This window comes from Castor canadensis, chromosome 7 (genome assembly GCF_047511655.1).
Source record: "Castor canadensis chromosome 7, mCasCan1.hap1v2, whole genome shotgun sequence".
NCBI classification, from domain to species: domain Eukaryota; kingdom Metazoa; phylum Chordata; class Mammalia; order Rodentia; family Castoridae; genus Castor; species Castor canadensis.
The window spans coordinates 16517136-16539404 of record NC_133392.1 but is presented as its reverse complement, the minus strand read 5'-3'; the positions used below and the strand labels follow the sequence as shown (position 1 = coordinate 16539404).

At 40.6% G+C, this 22269-nt stretch overlaps 1 protein-coding gene across 10 annotated transcripts in view; it reads right to left on the bottom strand.

Annotated features, from left to right (window-relative positions):
* Nucleotides 1-22269, bottom strand: part of Ablim1 (actin binding LIM protein 1) — a 291006-nt gene that overhangs the window by 5931 nt on the left and 262806 nt on the right. For 3 of the 10 annotated variants that reach the window (XM_074078243.1, XM_074078236.1, XM_074078242.1), the window contains 8 exons: nucleotides 13582-13686; nucleotides 11757-11804; nucleotides 8776-8922; nucleotides 6557-6648; nucleotides 5399-5504; nucleotides 4071-4135; nucleotides 3409-3469; nucleotides 1791-2764 (listed from right to left, as the gene is read on the bottom strand). In XM_074078243.1, coding sequence (XP_073934344.1) covers nucleotides 2733-2764; nucleotides 3409-3469; nucleotides 4071-4135; nucleotides 5399-5504; nucleotides 6557-6648; nucleotides 8776-8922; nucleotides 11757-11804; nucleotides 13582-13686 — 656 coding nt within the window. In that variant the 3' untranslated portion in view covers nucleotides 1791-2732. The other 7 variants (XM_074078237.1, XM_074078238.1, XM_074078246.1 and 4 more) reach the window with 6 other exon arrangements.

Here is a 22269-nt window from a genome sequence, read left to right as displayed (position 1 = left end):
CTAGGGAAGCCTTGAATATGTGTACCCAGATAACCCTCCAACTAGGAATGTGGAAACAGCCAAGAAAGAAGCTCACCCAGTATAAACCACCTTCTTTAGAGCTCCTTCCCCTCTCTCAATGAACTCAATCCAGGCTTAGAGGAAGATTAAGGACCTGGACTATCTGAGGATGGATGGATAGAAGCTCCCATTCTGCATCTCCAGCCCTAATTATGGCCACATCCAATTCCCCAAAACTGACAAAAAATATATTGTGTCTCTGAAGCCATTCTTTTAAATATTACCAGGCATTTGAAATGCTGATGTAGGTGTAAGTTTAGGTGTAGATACATTTAAGTTCAAGTGCATGCACCTGTACCATTGGCCTCCCTGAAGCCAGGTAATGCCTGTTTTTGGCAGGGTAGGTGTGAATTCCTCCTGCTTTCTCACCCTGTCGTACACTTTTGAGGAGAGAAGCCATGTCTTGTTTAATGCTACACTCCAAGTAGCTAAGAGAGTGCTCAGCACACAGCAGGAGCAACGAATGAACGCTAACCACCTAGTTTCTCATGGCTTTATCTCAGAGGTCTTTTGAGATTTTAGTTACTTCTTAGCTCTACCTACAATGTGAGCTCGATCTTGATTACTTTTATTCTTACTGGAGAAATTAAACATTTCTTAGGGGAAAAGGTGGTGGGTATGTGTGCAGTAGGGTGTGGATTTTTGGGTTGTTCTGTTTTACCTCCAGCCGGGTTCTGTCCACATCTCTCAGTATTTTGTTACGCCCTCTGTTGGTCACCATGAGCATTTCATATGGAAATATCTGAGCAGGAAAGAAAATGCATCTTTTAGAACACCACTGTCTGTTTTGTTAATCAGCATAATCTATACTAAAATTTAGTACTTCTAAAAAGAGCTTCTAAGAGATTATCACAAGAGCATCTGAGTATAATGTGTTCTTCCCTCAAAACCAGCAAAGCCTGATTCTTACGCCTGGGTCTCATACACCACTATGCCCTGGGAGTGCTTTGCTAAATGCAAGAATAAATAGATGGTGAATGGAGGTTAAAAGTTGAAAGAGAAATGAACTTGCAGGAACACATGTTGTCTCTTATAGAATGCTGCCATGTGGCAGGAACTTTGTGCAGGGTTACACAGTCTCAACCATGACTGGCTTGTGAATTCACACAGACAGGCAGGCCCAGAGCAGGTGCTGGCAACTGGCATACTGAAATAAACTCCCAGTTATGGACACCAAGGAGCATAAGCCATTGGACACCTTTGGAGGTACGAAATGTTCTGGAGCTATGCTTACCAGCCGTGTCAGTTTGCCCAGGGCAAAGGAAGTTCTTGAGATACAAGATCTTGAGATAATTTGGGGACTAAAATCCTGGCTAACTGGGCCAGGTGGTCCCTATCTGGAGATAGGTGCACCCTATCTGGAGCAGCCAGCAGTTGTTCCACTCAGCACTGGCCATGCCTTCAATGCATGTGGCAGGGGCCACAGTCACACGTAGGTCATAGGAAGAGAGGTGCTGGTACAGACTGCCATGGGTAGTAAGGGCTTAATCCCGTGGACTTAATGTGGCAGGAACTTTATGACATGGCTTGCCTGGATGTACTGGCCTTCTCTCTGAGCTTGGTGAAAAGACAGGAAGCCAGGTCTTTAAGGGTCATTCAGTCCCTGCATGAGAGGAAAGAGAAGGCTGCACTTGCCTTTGGTTCTAGCATGTTCGGCATGGACACGCCTCGGTCCATCCTCATTGCTGGCATGTGACCATCTGGGAGGGTCTGCAACAGAAATGCCAGTTTAGGGATGAGCACAAAATAGCAGGGGGTGCGAAGGAGGATATGCTGTAGGCTCCCAGACTTCCCTGTGGGGTCTCAGGCCCTCATCACAATTTGGTAGCTATAGCCAGCTCATTAACAAGTCTTTTTCAGAATGAGATCCTTAGTGAATATGAGGAAGATTGCTCTTTTCTAATAAGGTGGGGAGAAGATCCTGGCCTGATAACTATGGACTGATTGCTGAATTTAGGCTGGATGTATGAAAGTATACAGTAGGAGGGCCGGGGCATGGCTCAAGTAGTAGAGCGCTTGCCTACCAGCAGGAGGTCCCGAGTTCAAACCCCAGAACTACTCAAAATGCCAAATCTATTATTTCTGTTTTATTTTTGATCTTAGTTTTCTTTGTACTTTCCCCCCCTGTTTGCTCACTCCCCATCATGGTTTTACAAGATTTTAATTCTAGAGACAGGGATGGAGCTCAGTAGTAGAGTACTTGCCTAGCATGCACAAGGCTCTGGGTTTAACACCCGGCCCTAAAAAAACATATTAAGTTATAGAGGAAAAAATGGTATGAGAGCAAAGTGTTCTTTCTACTGGCCAGGGCCTGAGTTTGTTTTCATTTGGGAACAGACAAGGAAAGGGAAGAATAAAGTACCGAGAAGTTAAAATTAAAAGGAAAGAAAACTGCATATTGGTAGACCATCCTTGCTGGTTCACTGTGGCCATTGACAGGGCTGTCCCAAGCCAGAGCAGAAGTCCTCTCACACTTGGCCTTGTTTGTGCCATATCCTCAAGGCCCGCAGGGACAGCTTGACCAGCCTGAGCACTGGGTGTGCTTGCTTTTAATGGCTACGGAGCAGTGATTAGACAGATTGACCAGATTGGGCCTCTTCTCAACAGAAATCCTTCCCCTGGAGCAAGCAGCCTCGATGAAAGCCACTGTTCTGTTTGCTGGTGTGGCCAGTTCAAGAGAGACAAAGTGTCCATACCTGGTAGTCTGAAAAGGAAAGGAAAAGAAAATATCATAAGGTAGAGACTATGAGAAAGCATAGGACCATTGATGGCGACTATGTTCTACCACAGTTCCCAATAAACTGCATCCTCTCCCTGCCCCCAGTCTGTGTACACCCCGCACTATGGGCCTCCATAGAGTCAGGAATGCCTGCTCAGCTTTTAAATTTTTATTTATTTGAGGCAGGGTCTCACTCTGTTACCAAGTCTAGCCTTGAACTTGAGATCCTCTTGCCAGTAGCCTTCCAAGTAGCTGGGACTATGGACCTGCACCACCATGCCCAGCTCCAGCTTTAGGTATTGGTTAAAACAACCCTTTACCCTCTTGCTTCTCCATATGCATTTTGAGAATGGGGTCATGGCTTGCTAATTGCTGTACCTCCAGGTATCTAATGAAGAGCTCAGCATACAGTAGAAGCAGTGAATGAATGTTTACAAAACTCCCTTTATTTCATTAGCCATCCCTAAAGATTGTAGTAATGACTGTTAGCCCTCAGAAGATAGCTGGGATCCCACTGTAGGGTGCCACACAGCAAAAACTGCCGGTGCACTTGTGATTACACAGCCTCCCATGAACCTCGACCACAACAGAGGCTGGAACCATGATCTGCCTGGCTGTGGGAGCCTCACCTCGTACTCCGCCGCTCACATCCCCGTAGCTGTTGTACTGAGCAAAGTCTGTGGAAACAGGCTGAAAGAGGAAAAACATGTTATTAGAAAATCTCCCCAGTGAACAGGTAGAGAGGACGTAAGAAATCCTTCCAGGCTAAATTCCTGGACCCTTGTGTTCTTTCTTTTCTGGGTGTTCTTCCTCATTATGAAACATCTGTTTTTGTAATGCATCTATGACACTAGACTAGCAGTCTCTTGGTAAGCAGGGATCTCTTGCTGATAAGTAAAAATACATTTCCCTACATGGTTACATAGTTACATTTGTTCTATGCTTTGTGGGGAAGTCGCTATAATCTTTCTTTTTTATAGAAGAGGTAATGGCTCAAGTAATTACTTTTTGCTTCATTGTAGAAATATTTGCCACACCATTGCTCAGTCTAGTTTCTTGTTAAGCTTATCCAGACCACTGATTTATTTAAAGTCAATTTCTTCTTCTGGCAATAGAAATATTTCACTTTGCCTGTAACTCAAAGCCATTTACCAGGTGATCATAGAGATGACAGTTTTCATTATATATCCAAATGAGACCGAGGAGTCAGATTATTCAGACAGTAACTCAGGACTTCAGGTAGGACTGAGGAGGGAAAGTATAGAAACAGTGGATTGAGGAGAGATCTTACCCGGTGAAGTCCATTTCTTCCATAGCCAGGGAGAGATGAGGTTTTAGAAGATGGAGCATGTGAAGCTAAATGAGAAAAAGGTAAAAAAGCATATTTTAGGGAACCAGAAGTCTAATTCTTTAATGAAACTGGCAGTTTGTCTTCCTTTGCACAATAGATTAAGAAAAAAAAAAAAAGAAAGAAAGAAAATTGAATCATTGCTAGGTGCAGTGGTTTACACCTGAAATCCCAGCTACTTGGGAGGTGGAGATTGGGAGGATCATGGTTCAAGGCAAAAAGGCTAGTGAGACCCCCATTTCAGCAACCAAGTGTGGTGGTGCAAGCCTGTGATTCCAGCTACGGGGAGGGTTAGAGAGGAGGATTTCACTCCAGGCCAGCCCTGGCATAAAGTGAGACCCTACTTGAAAACTAACTAAAGCAAAAAAAATGGCTGGGGCATGACTCGAGTGTAGAGCACCTGCCTAGCAAGTGTGAGGTCCTGAGTTCAAACCCCAGTACTGCTAAGAAACGAAAGAAAGAAGGAAGGAAGGGAAGGAGGAAGGGAGAGAGGGAGGAAGCGCGGGAAGGGAGGAAAGAAAAAGGAATTCAGGTCACACTGGGCCCCAATGATTATGAAGTGCCACCACATTTGGGGGACACGGGAATGGTATCATAAGCATGATATTATTGGGGAAGGATAGGGAAGAAGGACAGCAGCCCAGCTGAGTCTGAAGCTAGCTGTGCTTCTCACATCTAAGTACTCAGCAGGCTTTATCTCTGAATCCTCAACACAATCCAATTAAGACACTCATTATCTCCATTTTACAGAAAAAGAAATAGGAGCTAAAAGAAGTCAAGTATTCTGCCAAAAGCTCACTCAGCTCAAACAGCTGAGCAAGGATTTGGACCCAGGGATAGATGAATGCTTGCACCCTAGGGCCTAGTTGATATGGCAAGAGCACTTGACAAGGAAGACAACCAATCAAATTCTGCTGCCCAGCAATAGCTGGGCTCCTGGGGGCCTGGATCCTTTACCTTATATGTTAACAGCAGGAAAGCCTGACAGGCTGTTGAGCTTGGAGTGAGCAGACCTAGGCTTGAATTCTGGCTTTGCAACTTAATATCTCTATATCTTTGATCAGGGCATTTAAATTTTTTGAAGTGTTAATTTCTAGATCTATGTAGGTACAGTGTTACACATTCATATAGAACAGATCTCAGAATAAGGAACTCTGAAGATTCGTAAAAGCCATGCTAAGTGATCCTGCCTGCTGGCAACAGTCCAGGCAGGTTCATTGCAGGCAAGTGGCTGACTCTCAGCTCATGGAAGGCAGGGGTTTGCTGCTCACCTGAGTGGATGGGAGAATCATAGCGACTGGCTGACAGGGATGACCTTTCCCGGCTCTCCTTCTCCATCTCTTCCTTCAGTATCAACTGCCCCAGGCCTGAGTTAAGCTATTCACAGAAAAAAGAAAAAGATGAAAGCAAAACCTGCAATTGCTTTCATGGAACTATAGTTTCTTTTCAGACCCAGGGCCTGGTGGGACAGGTTTGGACCCTAAACCCCTATTTGGCTTTTCCAGTGGTGACAATCCCTTTCCTAAGGCAGGCTCCATGTCAGAAGGATGTTCTTCTTCCGCTCTCTCCTCAAATGCCATCAGAAGACCTCAGAATGCACATATGAATATGGGAAGGGGAGGTTGGGGATGACATTTTTTAAAAAAAGAAATTGTACTGATTTGTTTAAAAGCAAAACAAAAAAGGAATATATATCCTTTGCACATATTTAGAAAATCCAGAAAGAGCCACAATCCACCACTTAGAGATAACACCATTTGCATTTTGACTTACATCTATCTATACATATTTCTGTACACATTTCACACAAAACTAGGATTGTACTTTTCTCTCATATAAGTAATGCCACGTACAGTTCTCATATCTCTGGAAAACATTTCAAGGGATTCACCAACTCCCTACAGGTGAAAGAGTTTAGAGCTGGCTATTCCAAGTTGCTTCAGGTCCATGCTAGAGACCGGAGGACATGCTGGGGGCCTCTTAGTGGCAGTCCTCTGGATCCTTTTTTGTTCCCTAGTCCAGATAAACATACAAGGTTCTCTGAGAACTGAGGAAAGACTTAAGTGGAGAAATGCTCCATCCCAAGGGAATTCCTCCAGCAGAGTCCACATGCCTGGGGTACATGGCATTTTGGTCTTCATGACTCCTTCTTATTGTTTCCATACACTAGCCTGCACACCTGCCCCACACCATCACACTCCAGTTCTTTGCAAAAGCCCAACCATTCTAGGTCCCTCTGACTTCCAGCCTCAATGTCATCTCCTCTTATTCTCGTGAACATGCCTTATTCTAGTGACTATGTGTCTGGCATGTCTTGAATATTGGACTACAACCCCCTTCTTGGTTCTCTTGGTAGTATGCATAGAGTGATTTTAAAAAAATTGATGTTATGGAATGGAAGACTGTAGCAAGGTAGTTTAAGGACAAACCTTCATCAATTGCTCTTCTTGAAGCTGCCGGCGTCTCAGGAATTCCTCCTCATCGTCCTCTCTGCCACTAGATCTGCGCCTCATGTCAGTTCCTAATTCCACAGCAAAGACAACTTCTCACATCAAACCCATGGCAAGGGGATCTTAATGGACTAGTCCACCTGGGTTCAGTTCGTTAGGCTGGCAAGGTTAGCACTAGTCTTTAACAAAGGTTTAAGTGAATGACACAAGGGGAAAAAGTGCCCACCACCAACTCAGTAACCACAGGCTGGTTTCTCAAGGATAATGGACTCCATTAATAAGCCAGTTCAATGTGTAATACAAGCAAGGCCTGAATTTGGACCTTCCAACACCTGTCTGGTCAATTAGAACTGGGTTTGCCATAGTAATTGGGTCTTAACACAGGTCAGGGCTCACTGTAGTGTGTGTGTTGTTGGGGGTGGGGGGGTCTCTCCAGTTATCCTGAGGTCAGTTTTCAAATAGAGAGGAATTCAAATCCATCTCTACAAAGTGGCTAAATTTCTCTCTCTCTTATTACAAGTTTTAAAATCTTGTAGTTTTTCTCTTTCTGGATATTTAGACTTTTTATAATACTACCACTCTATCTTCTATCCTTAGTAAATTCATTAAAAAGCATGCTTACTACATTTCTTTCAAGGAATTGGTCTCTAATTTCCCTTGTCTCATACTTTGAAAAACAGTCACAAAAGAATATTATTCTAATAGGTAAATAAAAGCATGATTGGTACAGCTAAAAAGTTACTTTGGAACAATATAACAAATTGTGTATAATTTTTTAAGCTTCCTGGAAAAGGGGAGACCGGAAATGAAAAGGAGGAATCTGGATAGTTGGGAGCTTAAGATAATTATTGTTTTTCTTAAATTGCTTGGATTAATCTGGCTGTGGGAGGAAACAGGAAAGTTTGCTAATCTAATCAAAATAAACTTTAATAGTCTTAATTTTCATCATTTTGACTAATGGATCAGGCATTTTCCTCATTTTGGAACTCAAAGGAACTTTAAACTATTTAGTTGCAATAATGAATATTTAATTCTCCCTCTCCCCAAATATTTAGCTACTCTCAGATCCTCACTAAGCAACATAACTGAAGGAGGAAACTCAAAGGCCCTATGACTTCCTAAAGAGCAGATTCTTGAAAGTTCTTAAAATTGTCAATGTGAATTTTCTCTCTTTAGTTCATACTAATAAAAACCAATAGACCCAAGTTTGCAAGAATTAGCTAAATCTCACCAACCTAAAAGAACACTTATGAATAATGAGCTGAGTAGGTTTCCCTTTAACTGTTTCTATAAATATTACTTGCCTTAAAATCTGCTTACATTGCCTGTAAAAGTTATTCCAGCGATAATTTGATAAAAAATGGCCTGATGAAGAAGATCAGAAAATTTTTGGAAAATTGAAGGCCTTTTTGTCAGTAGAAATGTGATAAGATCATCATATGCTCATAAGGCTGGCTCACTAAAATTTCAGTATTGGCTTCTGAGTTGTTAATACCCCTCTGTAGGCTGAGTGACTATACTACTGACAAAACAGTGAAGACAGACACAAGCATAAAGCAAAGAATGAAACAGCCCCAATGTGACAATTTAGCACAGAATTCATGGAAATGACAGATGTGAAAAATCACTAACTTCACACAAGTGATATTTCAGAACACCTACTCCTCTGTAACAGCCCTTAGTAATGGAAAAGGCAGTAAGGGCAACATAAGTGAAAGTGCTTCGATGTTAAGATTGTTTGTTAAGAGAATGAATTGTAAAGACAACCCAGATATGTCTAAAACAAATTTAACTGGAAAAAGTCGCGCTTCAATGGACATAAGGTCATTTCACCCATTAGACTAATTGTAGCTATTACTACAGTAATGCTCTTGACCAGAGGCTGACTGAAAGGTGTTCAAAAGAGTTGCTGATTTTATAGTGATAAATCTGAGAGTCCATGCAAACCATCTGTTTTAGACACTTGTGGACCTCAGCGAGATGGGTAGAGCAAGCTCTGGTAGATGTGGGTTTTGTAACTTTTTAAGCATTCTCCACAAGTTATTATCATATTAGTTCTTTTTCACTAGTCTACCCCTTGGTCATACTTTTCATAAAAGTCTTTATGATAGGACACATTTTCTTACATGTTTCTAAGCATTTCATTTTGAGTTTTCCTTGCAATTTCTCCATTTGACTTAGCTGCGTGGGTTGCATACCTACGGCGGCAAGTGAGGGGGGACCAGGCCAATGGTCCATCTCAATCTTTGGTATCTCGTTGGGGTCTGGTGCCTGGGCTGCTGGGAACTTGGAAAACTTGATGATATCTTCAGAAGACTTGCTCTGGGCTGCCAAGGCAGCTGCATCTGGATGGGAACCAGGGTTGCTTAGCTATTGGTCTATAAGGCAGTGGTGGCACCACCACACACAGTTTTCTTGTTCTCTAGCAAAAATTTCAATTCTAGAAGGTTCTGTGTATCATGATGAATAACTACCCAGTAACTTGGTGGTGACAACTCATTTTCTTGACTTTATGTCAGAAGCAAAGTTTCATTCTACATCTGTTCTACATCAGAAAAACCTTGTCATAGAGTGGTGCTGTCCAACGATAGCCCTGTGTTTCTATTTAAGTGCAAATAAATGAAATTAAATAAAACCAAAAAATTAACAAACTTAAAATTCAGTTCCTCTGTTGCACTAACTGTATTTTCAATGTTCAGTAGCTCCATGTGATTAGTGACTACTGTACTGGACAGTACAGATGGAGAATTATTTCCACCATCAGAGAAAGTTCCATTCTTCATTGGTAAATACACTTGGAATGAGAAAACCTGAATTAGAAATTTGAGTAATTTAAAATTTGAATAATTCAAAATTTGAATTATAAAACTGAAATTAAAGAACTGAGTTAAAAGCATGTTAATGTCACTTGCTGTAGTTATTAATCTTTAGAGGGCTGGCTGGGCTGGCTTTGTAGCTTTGGGCCAGAAGGCACAGATATATTGGTCCAGTTCATCTTAGTCCTTATGAACTATATGTGGGTCTTTGTGCCTTAGGAGAATGGAAATGGGGAAATGTACTTCTCATTTGCAGGAATTTAGCTCCGTGCTTTATGTTTGCAGTCCTCACTCACTGCTTTGTTCAAGGGTCCACACTCTGGGTGAGCCAATCAAGTTTAAATCAACAAAAGCCACACTAGCAGCAGCATTAGTTCAGCGTTCTTAGGCAGCTTTGCTTAGAGGACTCACTGACTTAGCTCCCCAAATCGAATAATGGAGTGGAGTGAAATAAACCAGGTTAAACAGCCAATCCCTGATTGTGGCTAATTTTGCAAACTGCCCTGGGATGTTACTCAACATTTCAAAATATAATTATAAAGCCTTAAAAAAAAATTTTTTTTTTTGCTCCTTGGATCACATATTTTAAAATTTGAAAATAACCTTTTGAATCTTCAGCTCCAAGTAAACCATTCTTTTGGTAATCTTCTGGGTTTCAATTTGCTTATATGACTTGATGCACTGAATAATAAGGGGCAAAATCTTGGTTGGACAGATTCTCAGAATCTCTAACCCCATGAGAAAAAAAGCTCAGATTAGGAAACACTGTTACTAAATCCTCTTCCCAGAGATGACAAAACATGTAACTATAGGAAAGACTGAAGGTCTGCACCCCACCACCACCCAAAAAAAAGCCATTTAATTTAAATCTAGCACTTTCCAAAGGCATGAGGAGCAGTTTGGGGCGTGACTTTCTTTGGCATGGAGCAGTTGTCCTAGAGAACAGGCCTTGGAAAGTGTTGCTCTGGCTGTGTGATTAACTAATCATACCAGACTGAAAGAAAAGGCTTCAGTCCAAGTAAGTATCATGGGAGGCCAAACAATTCCTTCCAAAATAAAGCCGAACATTATTCAAACTCCTTAAATCTTAATTATTTTTGTTCAGGGAGATAGGGCCTAGAGACTTTAATATTGAAAAAACTCTGGATTAATAAATTGAACTCTGGGAATTTTATTCTTAAATTAAAACAAAAAGTATGTCTTTGAAAGTACTTACTTCCGCATTAGAATTGGTGAAGTCAGTGGTTAAACATTCACATGTTATTGAGTGTGTGGGAAGACATTAAACCATAAAACAAAAACAAAAACAAAAACAATGTTAACAAACTTAAAAGGCAAGCACCTGATGTAAAACCTTGAAAATGAGGGGAAAAAAAAAATCACAGCTCTAGAACCATTGCAATTCCTGCTTCTCTTTTTTTTTCCTTGAATTTTGTCCTAAAAGTTTTTTCTTATGTATTTTCAAATTGGTTTGCTTTTCATATCATCCTAACTAGTCATTAACTAATAAGTCATTAGCATGACTTATTAACATCAACTGGATTCAAAAAACAGCCTTCAAATTTCCAGGTACAATTTGTGTATAATTTTCTAAAATCACTAGAAGGCCAGTTTTGGCCTATTCACTATGACTTACGGCAGATAAATCCAGAAAGAACTAATAATGGTACAGAAAAATGTGATTTACAGAAAGTAATGTGATTTCTTGTATTAAAAATATCTGTATTCCCAGAAAAGGAAAACACAATTATAAATCCACTTCAGTGATTCTTAGCTTGCAGAAATTTCAGAGACCATTGATCTAACTCACTGGTCCTTACAGAGGAGAAAACTGACGCCCACACGGACTGTGTCCATGACATCAGAGTCACGTAGGTAGGAAATGGGACCAGAGGCACAACCTATCTTAGCTTGTGTCTTGCCCATTACATGTACAGACAGCTGCATGTCTTACAAGAATTTTTCTAGTTGGCTTGTTTTTTACTAGTTTTAATTAGTTAAACCAATTATAAGCTCATCAAAATTAGATTAGTTTAAAGGTTGATGAAATTATTTGATGGCAAAAAATAAAAGTTTTGTTAGGATGTTTATGGGTTGTTGTGTGACCCATCTTCTCTATGAATGATACATGCTGGTTTGATGAGCTCAGAAATAGGCTTAGAAGCTTCCTAATTGAGCTAAGCATTCTCCATACAGGAAGGTCAATTGCACAGAATTTGTATCTTACTGGTCCCTAAAGGTATAATATGTTGGACATCCCAGTTTTATTCTCAAAGCAATAGCAGTTAAGCCTTTAGAAGACAGCAAAGAAAAGTCAACTGACTCTATTACTTAAAAGCTACATGAAGGAGAGCGAGTTTTACCATGCTGTTTGTAGATGGGTGGTTTTCGATAAATGTTGATCCCTTGATCTGTGGAAATGAAAAGCAAAGTTGTGTGATTATGAGAATCAATTCAGTGACGAGTAAACAGATCAACCAAGGGGCAAACCAAACTGAAGATTCTCGAACAAAAATAACCCAGAAGGCTTTTTGTATTACAAAGATTGAGTTCCTTGGAATTAAAAATTACAGGAATGAGTGAATTACTATAGCCAAGTGATATGGAAGTCTTTGTAATACATCTTAGCGTACAGAGAGATGTTACTTATTCATGAGCCATTTATTTCAAATACATACTTCACTGAAAGTAGGATTAAAACAGGAAGAAATACAAGCAGTGGAGACATTGACATTGAGAAAGACATAATCAGTTTTGGGGGAAAAAATCCCCAAATTGCTACTGTCTAGAAATTGAACTTCCAGTAGATACAGATAGCTCAATTTACTGTTTTGATTAATGAGAAGAACAGCGGAAAGCAATGGAGGAAAATTGAGAGTACAAACAGTAACACAGAAACACTTTTTATGTGCAACAGTAGCCCTGTGTGTTCATGAGATGTTCAACAAAGATCTAATTTGTATAGCCCAAATTAAAACAAAAGAAGGAAAAAAAGAGAGATGCTAACTACTACTTAAATATTTAGATTACTCATATGTTCATTTGATTATGCCACTATTTCACTTTCAAATACTCAGGACATTTCAAAGGCTTCTGTTTCCCCAGAATCCTGGACACTGTATCTTGGGTGGGGCATTGTTCGTGTGAAAAATCCCAAATGTAGAACAATGACTTTGAAGATTCAATGAAACTTCCTGAAAAAGGGCAGTCCTAGCTTAGTGATTCCAATGTCATTGAACTTTCTTGTTTTCCTAGGTAAATTTAGAATGCAAAAGACAAAATTAATATGGATTCCAAATATGTATCCTTACATTGACATATTGGGTCATATTAAACATTATTAAAATGTTTTCAGTAGCTAAAAGAAGCAAAACAATGTACTTCTGGTAGAAAAGTAATGTCATGACCTCAGGTGGCCGATGGTGCCCTTACAAATTGAGCTGATCCTAAATAGTAAGATATTGATGGGTTCTGGTTTTTCCAGTTTCTGATGGCAAATTATTATTCATGCTGTGACAGCAAATGCTAGTGACTACTACTAGAGCAAAGCGGCAGCACCAAGCCTAAATTGCAAGAGATCTTTGTGGCCTGAGGAGATGACTTGTCAGTTACACACTGCAGGAAGACCACTCAGCTGACCCAACGCTACACCTCTCTGAAAGTCTGTGGAAAAAAATCTCCATGCTGGAGGAAATATAAAAGTATTCTCAGGTGACAGTGTGGTTCAATGTTAAGGATGAGAAAAATAACTAGGCTGCCATGGTGATAATTAATTTATGACACTGCACCATAGAATGACATCTTACCAGGCACTGATATAAATATAAAATTAATGAAAAAAACCAAACAACTCAGTCCCTCTTGCTTACCCTCTGTCTCCCGCCTTCTTCAAAAACAATTCAAGGGCTGGGGATGTGGCTTAGTGGCTGAGCACTTGCCTGGCACGCAGTTTAGTAACAAGAGTGCTTGCCTGGCACCTTGATTTGATTCCCAGCTTAATCTTCAATGTGATCTTGGCACTTCACATACAGAACTTGTGAAAGGCCCTTTGAGTCAGATCCCGCAATTTAGGGTTTATCAGTCATGTGCGCCTCAATTAACAAGCATGAGAAATGGAGACGAGACGAAGTTACAAGGCTACATTCTACACTGTGACAGGACACCGAGACAGACCGTGTCAGCTCCTACCTGGAACATGGAAATGTTTAGGGGCCTGAGCGTAAGTTGGAGTTAGAGGGCGGCTGTCGGGCCGGTAAGGGAGAGGGGAGTTCCGGCCGCTGGACGGCTCGTGGCCTCCAATGAGAAGAACGGAGAAAACAAAATGAGAGAGGGGAAGGGCAATAAAGAAAACCAGGCAAATGTAATCAAAATTCAACATGACAAACTGCAAGGAGGGACATCAGGAAGGAGAAACAAAGGAAACAAACTCAATTTTGTCAAGTTGGTTTGCAAAGGTGATATCAGGTTTAGTTTTCCAAGGGAGAGATCTAAGGTTCAAAAAGCAGCTAGCAGGCAGATGCGTCATTCCAATGGCAGGACCATGTGAGCATGGGGTAAACTGATTAGATGGCAAGTATGCTGGGAAGAATGGAACAGCACTGGCTACTGATTCAGGATCAGTTGTCAGATGGTTACATCCCAAGCATGTAGGGGTAGGTGCAACTCCTCCCCTCCCCAGGGACAATTGCTTCCAGGCACGATGGCAGAGGCTGGCCATTAGGATGCAGTTTTCTGAGCTGAGAGCTAAGTCTGGGAGCCCAAGTGGTCACCCAGTCCTGCCCCTCAGGAATACAAAGTGCCTTCATTGCAGCATATGCTTCTGTTTTCCTCATTCTGAAATATACAAAATGGAGCCAGACCCCTTCTTGCAGGTACTCAGGGACCACTGAGACCTCTCACCACCACAAGGTGGGGCTCCACCTCAGATAATGTTTCAATCACTAACACATTTACTGAACACTCTCTCTCCAGCGAGGCACTGGGCTAGTACTGAGGACAAGCAGGGCAATGAGATATAGTCTCTGCCCTCCAGGGCCTCAGAGTGTACCATCCTGGTATTGTGTGTGTTACCCACCATATAACTGCTTATTCTGAGGTGTAATAAAAATGCTAGGAAATCAGATGCAAGTGCCATGGATTGTTCAGGAAAGTTTCCTTTGGCTGGTATCAAGGAGGAAGCCCTGCAGGTGAGTGGGAAGGTCATATTCTGGAGGGCTGCAGCTCCACAGGCAAGGAAGGTATGGCAGAGCCATGACACAAGGGAGCTACTGGACTGTCTACCATCCTGGACAGAATGGTGCTTTTGGAGGAGGCAATAAGGGGTGAGGCTGGAATGGAGGGCAAAGCCTCATGTGCCATCAGGGCTGCCATCATTCCTAGGACAATGGCAGGGATGTACAGAGGCTTGCAAAATAAACTGGAAAGAGATTAGCTATTGTCCTAATCTGTCTTCCTACCCCAGGTCTGGGCAAACATTATTGTCCCAATATCCTATCAGAAGATGTAGGGCCATCAAAAGTTAATGAGCTAGTAGTGGCTAATTACTTTTACTATTGAGTTGTAAGGATTCTTTATATATTCTGGGTACATATTCCTTGTTAGTCCTATGATTTGTAAATGTTTTCCCCATTTTGCAGGTTGTTTTTTCACTTTCGTGATAGTAGCCTTTAATGTCCAATTTATCTACCAATGCTAATAATTTTAAGGAAATCATAAGTTCGCAGAAAATAGAGCTCAAGCCAACTTCTTCAAGCTAAACTATTCTAAATCTTGCCAGCAAAGTGTAAAAGAAGTTAACTGCTAGAGTTTTAAAACACATTGAAGAGTTTTATTTTCTTAGTATGCACATTTTTAGATAACCAGAGACCAGATGTGTACCAAACAGGAAGTAAGATATTACAAATAAGAATTCTGAGTTTGCTATTGCCTCAAATTTAGATCCAGGCTTTTGGTTACTGCTGATCTGAAACTTTTGTTTTTTCCTCAAGACTCAGTTTTGTATTCAGTTCCTACATGTTGATTTGATCATTTGCCAGATATTAGTGTTTAAAAATTATGAAGCATCACCCCAGATTACTTCTCTATTGAAAAGCTAATTTATAAAAATGTGATCTCATTAATCTCATTCTCCCAAAGAGCAATACTAGTTCATGTCTGAAAAAAATGGGTACAAAAAACATAGAGGTGAGGACAAGGGTGATTATCATTTGCATTTAGAAAGAAATACTATGTTAAACCTATGATTGATTCAGGACTGGGTGTCATTCATCCTCATCAGTGCTCAGTCCATTGTCTGGCCAAGAGTAAGAGTTTAATAAGTACCTGTGAATGAAGGACTGGAATAGGCCAACTCATTAACTTCACATCTGCCTAACTTAACACGCCTCATTACAGGGCTACTCTCATCTCCCTCTCATTGCTTAACCAAAGGAAGCCCATGTAGGTACACAGTGATGGAACCACACAGCACCCCCTCACAACTCTCCCATTCTACTTGAGCCCCATAACTCCAATTTAATTGTTTTACTTTGAAAAATCCCTGAATCCTACAAACATTAGAAAACTATTAACAAGAGGAACCCACAATTGAAAAACAATGATTCTTAGGGGTTTTCTCAAAAAGAAGCATACTTTCTTGCTTTATTTGAACTTGTCTTTTGAAGACTATGTGTATGTTGAGCACTGGCCACTGAGTCTGAACCACAATGCTCCCTGCCCTTAATCCTTCCCCTCTAACCCTGGTGTTCTTTCAGAACATCAGCTAATTCAGGGAGGTGTTCTCACAGGTTTTGGTTATAATAATCAATCTGATGAAAACGCATTTTATGAGTTTTGATCATTATTAGTCAAGAAATCTGTTTTGATCATTATTTGCCAGTATCTCTCTCTCTGTCTCTCTCACACATACACACACACACACACAGAGAGAGAGAGAGAGGCATATGTGGGGTATAAAGGTTGTTAGAATTAGGTACTAGTAAGTATTAAAAGATCCTCTGTAGTAGAACCCCCCTTCTTGGATAAGGATGAAGGTTTTAGAAAGCTCTTGGAGGAGCTACTTGAATTCCCAGTGGGTGGATTCTGACTGAGTGCTGTTCCACTTTGGTGCATTGTTTATTAGGTTGTATTTCTTCAGCAAGAAGTTGTCAATGGATCTCTCTAGTGTGGTTTTTATTTTATTTTTCTAAGCCACTAGGATATTCAAGTTCTGAAGTAGATTTAACTACTTCAGTGACTCATGCAGCACAGGCGCTTGGCGGGAAATGTGTCCAGATCGATAATATTGCTAAGTACCAAATTCTTAGCCCTGAAATACCAAAGGCAAGAAAAACTTGGGGCCATCTTTTCAAAGAAAAAGGATTCTCCAGATAAGGCCTCTTTTCCTGTTTGTTTGTTTGTTTGTTTGTTTTTTAAAACATAAACACTTAAATTATATAATGTTCAAATCTACTCTGGCAGGAAATAACCAATGAGAGCTCTGAGAGGTTTTGTGCTTAGCACATTACTTGGGCAAAATATATGAGCCATCAGATAAAATATATTTAGAAGGTCTTATTGTCACTGTCATTATCATGTACCAGTCTGGAATAAGATATTATTTAAAACAATATATTTGTTTAAAGCAATTTTAAACAAACCTGATAGTGCATATATCACACTATTTTGTTCCTAAGTAAGTCCCTGGACCCACCCTAAGTTTTTGGTGATGTTTGCTGTTGTGGTGAGAAGTTACTACCATACTTATATTTTTTGTTCTTAACTTTTAGCATCTTCCCTGTCAGCCTAATAAGCCATTTGTTTTAGTCCTTGGGAAATCAGACACTTGCAGGATTCTCACTATACTTATGAATTCAAATGCTTTCCTCACTTTCATGTCCTTTTTGGTACTGTGAGAATCTGAAAGACTAATTCTTAGGCCAGTGAATAGATATGGAAGGTTCACGATTCTGTTACAGAACCTGCTGGCGCATTGCCTGGCTTCAAGGACTCTGTGCTTATATTCTAAAATATAAATGCTATCTGGAGGGGACTTTACTGTTGGCAGCATTTAGAATTTTGTTACAGAGCTTCAAGTTGCTGGTTCTTGTCTAAAATCTCAATAAGGGTTATAGGTTTTTTCCAGTAAATATTCAATGTGTATTTGCATAGATAACACATAGATATGGCAAAACAGGCAATATTCACTTCAAAGAGATGTAATCTATGTAGCTCTCCTGCTCATAAATCGAAATCATAATTCATGAATATGGGATGTAATGTCTAGCAGTATTTCAAATGGAAAGGAAGAGAAACTCAGTAAAAACTACACAAAGCCCAAAACAAAGTGAAAATGTTTGCTCAGAATCTCTCAGCATGACGTTGACCAGATGGCCCAACACTGGACATACTAATATAGAATGTGGCTGCAAAGTTGGAGAGAGAAATAAAAACACGAACCTTAAAACACAACGGACATTACAGAAAAGGACTGGGAGGCCAAGGAACCAGAGAGGTGGCTGGTGTCATGCATCTTAGCTTTACCCCACGTGGGCATCCTCAGTTCAAACCCCATAGGCCTGGGCCACATGTATCAGAAACAAGGCCCAGGATGTGGGCTTGGGTAATAGGAGGCTGGGCTTCCCTGCAGAGAGGCAAGGGCCTCTCCTGCTGCTAGCTGTACAGCCTACCTTGAGTCAAGCTGCCTGGCTCACATTCATTGAAAAACAACAACAAAAACTCCTCCATGGTCACAAGTTAAGCTCAAACATTAAAAGTAAATGCACAAATGAGGGACAGAGAAAACTCTGAGAGACACTGCACTGTCTCATTTAAATAATCTCTGTGACATATTTCTTCAATGCCTGTTTTTCTCCATTCTGAAATTTCCAAGTGCTAGAGTGGTTTTCCATGTAAATAAGCACATACTTTTCAACACAACTAAGAAGTAAGTAATTCCTTGGAGAATCAGCATTTAACAAGTCAAATGCACTAGGCTCTTGAAGCAGTATCTTTGTATGAGTTCTCCATCATTTATTTTTGAGGCTGGGAAAAAAGTTCATCTGGTTTAAAAACTAAGCATATATCAATATGTACACTTATTCTGTATGTGAATTATAGAAACTATTTCAAATGAACAAAATACAGGTATATATCCAGTTAAAAGAAAGTGAGAAAGCAGATCATTAGATGTTTTTAAAATATAAATTCAGGGTCATTTTAATTCCTCTTGGCCTAGTGCTTCCATAATTTAAACTCATAACATTTGACTGCGTCAAAAATTTCAAATTCATACTGAAAGCAGAAAAGATGGTACATCTACATTTTTAATGATGCACCATTGAGGTACACAGAGGTATTTTTGACATTTCTATGGAAAAGTAAAAGTTGGTTCATTTTGTAAATGACTGAAAATAGATCTTTGTCTTAGTCTCAATAAGACTAAGACCAGAATACAATTTTCTGGTTTAAAAAGATGGCAAATAAAATTTTGCTTTAAAAATTATATTCCTGACATATTTATATCAAAACACATGCACCTAACATAAACAAGCATTTATGAGAATGAGAAGGCCTAGGATCTGTCCAGGTGCTACTCTTCCCAGTTGTGGGTCCTTGGTCAGTTACTTAACCAGGGCTCTGCTCCTTGGTTGCCCCTGTATCCCTGTATCATGGGGATAGTGTGTAGCATGGGGAAATTGTATATCACGGGGATACTGTGTAGAGTCAGTGGAGTCACATGGGAGCATCACGCTGACTGTGGTGTACACACCAGGACACTTCACCTCTCCCCTGCCCAGTGACCAAAGAGAGAGGCCTCATCCTTCCTGATCTATAGACAAGGAAACACTGAAAAGGATAAGTAAACAACACAGGGTCACACAGCCAGCAAATGACAGAGCTAATATTTAAATCCAAGATGCCAAATTTCACAGATTTCTGTCTCTACATGGCTATAAGGTCTGCTAGTCACTGACATTTTGCAATGCATTATTTGTAGACTTTATATAATTTTACAGGGCCCGTAGTACTTTTCTTTCTCCAGAAAGTATCTCTCTGAAAGATGAAACATGTAATAACCAAACAAGGAAGCTTACATTTTAATGAATCAAAATGTACTTTCTCTTGAATATTAGGAATAACCATGATCTTAATTTTGCCAAGCGCTGTCATATTAAACTCTTCAAAATTCACAACTGAAGAGTTGTTTTTCAATCATTTCTTTATGGATTTAGAAACAATCTCAAAAGTATTATCTTGACATTTAGATAAAAAAAATTCTCCCTCAAATACTAACTAACAATAATAGCTTAAAATAATCCATCAAGAATTTCAGAAAGTGCTGTGCCTACCAAAAACTTTGCTAATGGAAAATGGTGTGTATTTTTAAGAAGCCTGTCTGCAATATTATTTTCAAAGCATAGAAGAGCTGAAATAGCACATTTATAAGATAACTGCACTGCAGTGCATGGACACTTAGAAGTCAGTTGCTCAGGAATCCAAGTGAGCTGAAAGAAAAGTCTTGGACAGACTGACGACAATGGGCACTCAGGGAACTAGAACAACACTTCTGCCACTCAATAAACGCATTGATGATTTGAACACTTGGAACACACAGTAGAATCCTTTAGGACAATAACATCTGTGCTTGCCGCCTCCTCCTTCTCCCTCCTTCTGCTATGTTTGTTGGTTAATTTGGTTCAAATCAAGACTACAGAATGAGTTTAGCATCACTCTAGGAATTTAATTTAAATTATGGGCCCTTCATAGTCTCTTCAGGGCTCTTGGCTCCCCAACACACAGAGAACCCCCGCTGAGGACAGCTACAGAAGCATAAGCAACAATGAAGAAATCAAGGGGAGGGGGTGTTGCCAGAAAAGGAATGGGGCAAAAATGCAAGGCAGACACAGAAAACAGAAGGCAAAGCTCTCTTGTCCATCGTGTGGAAACTGGTACAAATCAAAGTCCTCTGGGAGCTGGCTCACAGAGAGCTGTAGAAATTATGATGTCACACACCATTTTACGCTGCCCAAGTGTGTTCATAGGGTTAGATGACTTATCACCATGAAGACAACTTTCAGATATTTGTCACTAAACACGGTTGTGTTTTGCTGAGACAGATAACATACTAAACCAGGAAAATATCCTGAGAATATATTATATTTTGCTTTTGATGCATACAAAACAAAATAATAATATATATTTCTCCAAGTGGTGTATCATCAGTCTTACAGGCTTAAACAGACTTCCCGTTTCTTCACCTAGAGCCCTTGGAAGTGACACATCTCTCCAGGTGTGAGATGGTATGCCAGTTCTAAGGCCACCCTTGGGTACAGTCATGACACACACAGGCATGCGGATGGGCCAGAAGCTTGGTGGCTCTAACTCTTGGAGACAGACCTTATTAGCCTTGCCAGGGTGCTACTGAATCTCCACTATGCAGGCAGGCGCTGTCTGAAGAGGCCTGCCTCCTTACCTTTGACATGGGGGAGGAAGTGGTGTCGGAAGGGGGGGTTGGGGCGGGAGTCGCTGTGGGTGGAGCTGAGGCTGCTGGTGCACAGGTGGGACCACCTGTGCACACCAGGAGACAAAAGCTCTGTGCAGCAAGGAGTCAAAGGGGGAAAGGCCGAGGTGGAGACAGAAAAGAAGAAAGAAATTAACACAGGAGCAGGGAAAGTGGCATTGTTCCAAGGGGGGTGAGGGGAGGATAAAGAGCATTAATCAGGGATCTGAAAAAGGAGGAAGGAAAAAGGGTTAGGAATGCACCTGCTACACATTAGGCCAAGTGGAAAGTCTAAACGCGCGTGGATGGGCACAGAGTCACTCTGAGAATAACTGACTTTGGCGAGAAGGAATGGTCCCCAGGACAGGGCACCATTTCTAAAACAAGAGCTGGTTTTAGAAAGCACCTGGCAAAATAGAACCCTCTTGAAATGCATGTAAAAATAACCACTTCGAGAAACTTGAAAAAAGGATTTATATGTAAAGGCTATGTTATTATTTTTTTTTAAGCTGCAAACTTATCCCACAGGAAGTTTTATTTTTCTTTCTCACACCTATAAGGAAACCCTGTACATGTTCCCTGAGGGAGGCAGAGTCACCACTGATCCTGACAGGTGGGCTAAGGAAGAATAGGGGATGGGAAACTTAGTATCTCAGAGGAAGAATGCATCATCAACAAAACTAAACCCAGACCCAAGGGACTGAAAGGGCCATCCAGCATCCGGAACTTATGGGGTAAATCCTTTGGGGGAGTCCCACATGGATTCCAGGTGAGCTACCAGTTTCCCTTTAGAAGGCTAGACCTCAAAAAACACTGATAAAGTCTGACACTCGGCATCACACAGATATGCATTACATTGTGAAAGGAGGAGGACTGTTAGCATCAGAGTCACACTTGGAAGGGAAGAAACTTTCTAGTGTTCAAGGACAGGAGCTTTTAGGGGAGCAATTGTGTCTGACTGACCACTCCCTCACTATTCAGGGAGCTCTAGATATATAATTTCCCTGTGGCCACTGTGACAGTACCAGGACTGGGCCTTGGTGGTCTCGGGATTTCTTATCACCTAGACAGACAAGGGCTTAAATTTAGACTTGTTGTCAGGGCATGAATAAAACGAGTACAGGTGCACATTAAAAAAAGAATTTCCTGAGAACTTGCATTTGAAATAATTCAATAAATACCAAGTAAATATGTATAAGCCTAGGGAAACTGATACATTATTGAAGTTTTAATCCTCGATATGTGTAAAAAAACTATGACTTTAAAGAGAAACTTGCAGCATTTTAATATTCTGTTAATTTTCCTTTGGTTTTATTTCTTGTACATTTTGTTAAAAGTTGCCCTTGAATGAGTTTGTTCTCATCAGGTTGGCCAGAAGCAAGAAGACCTTCTTTTAG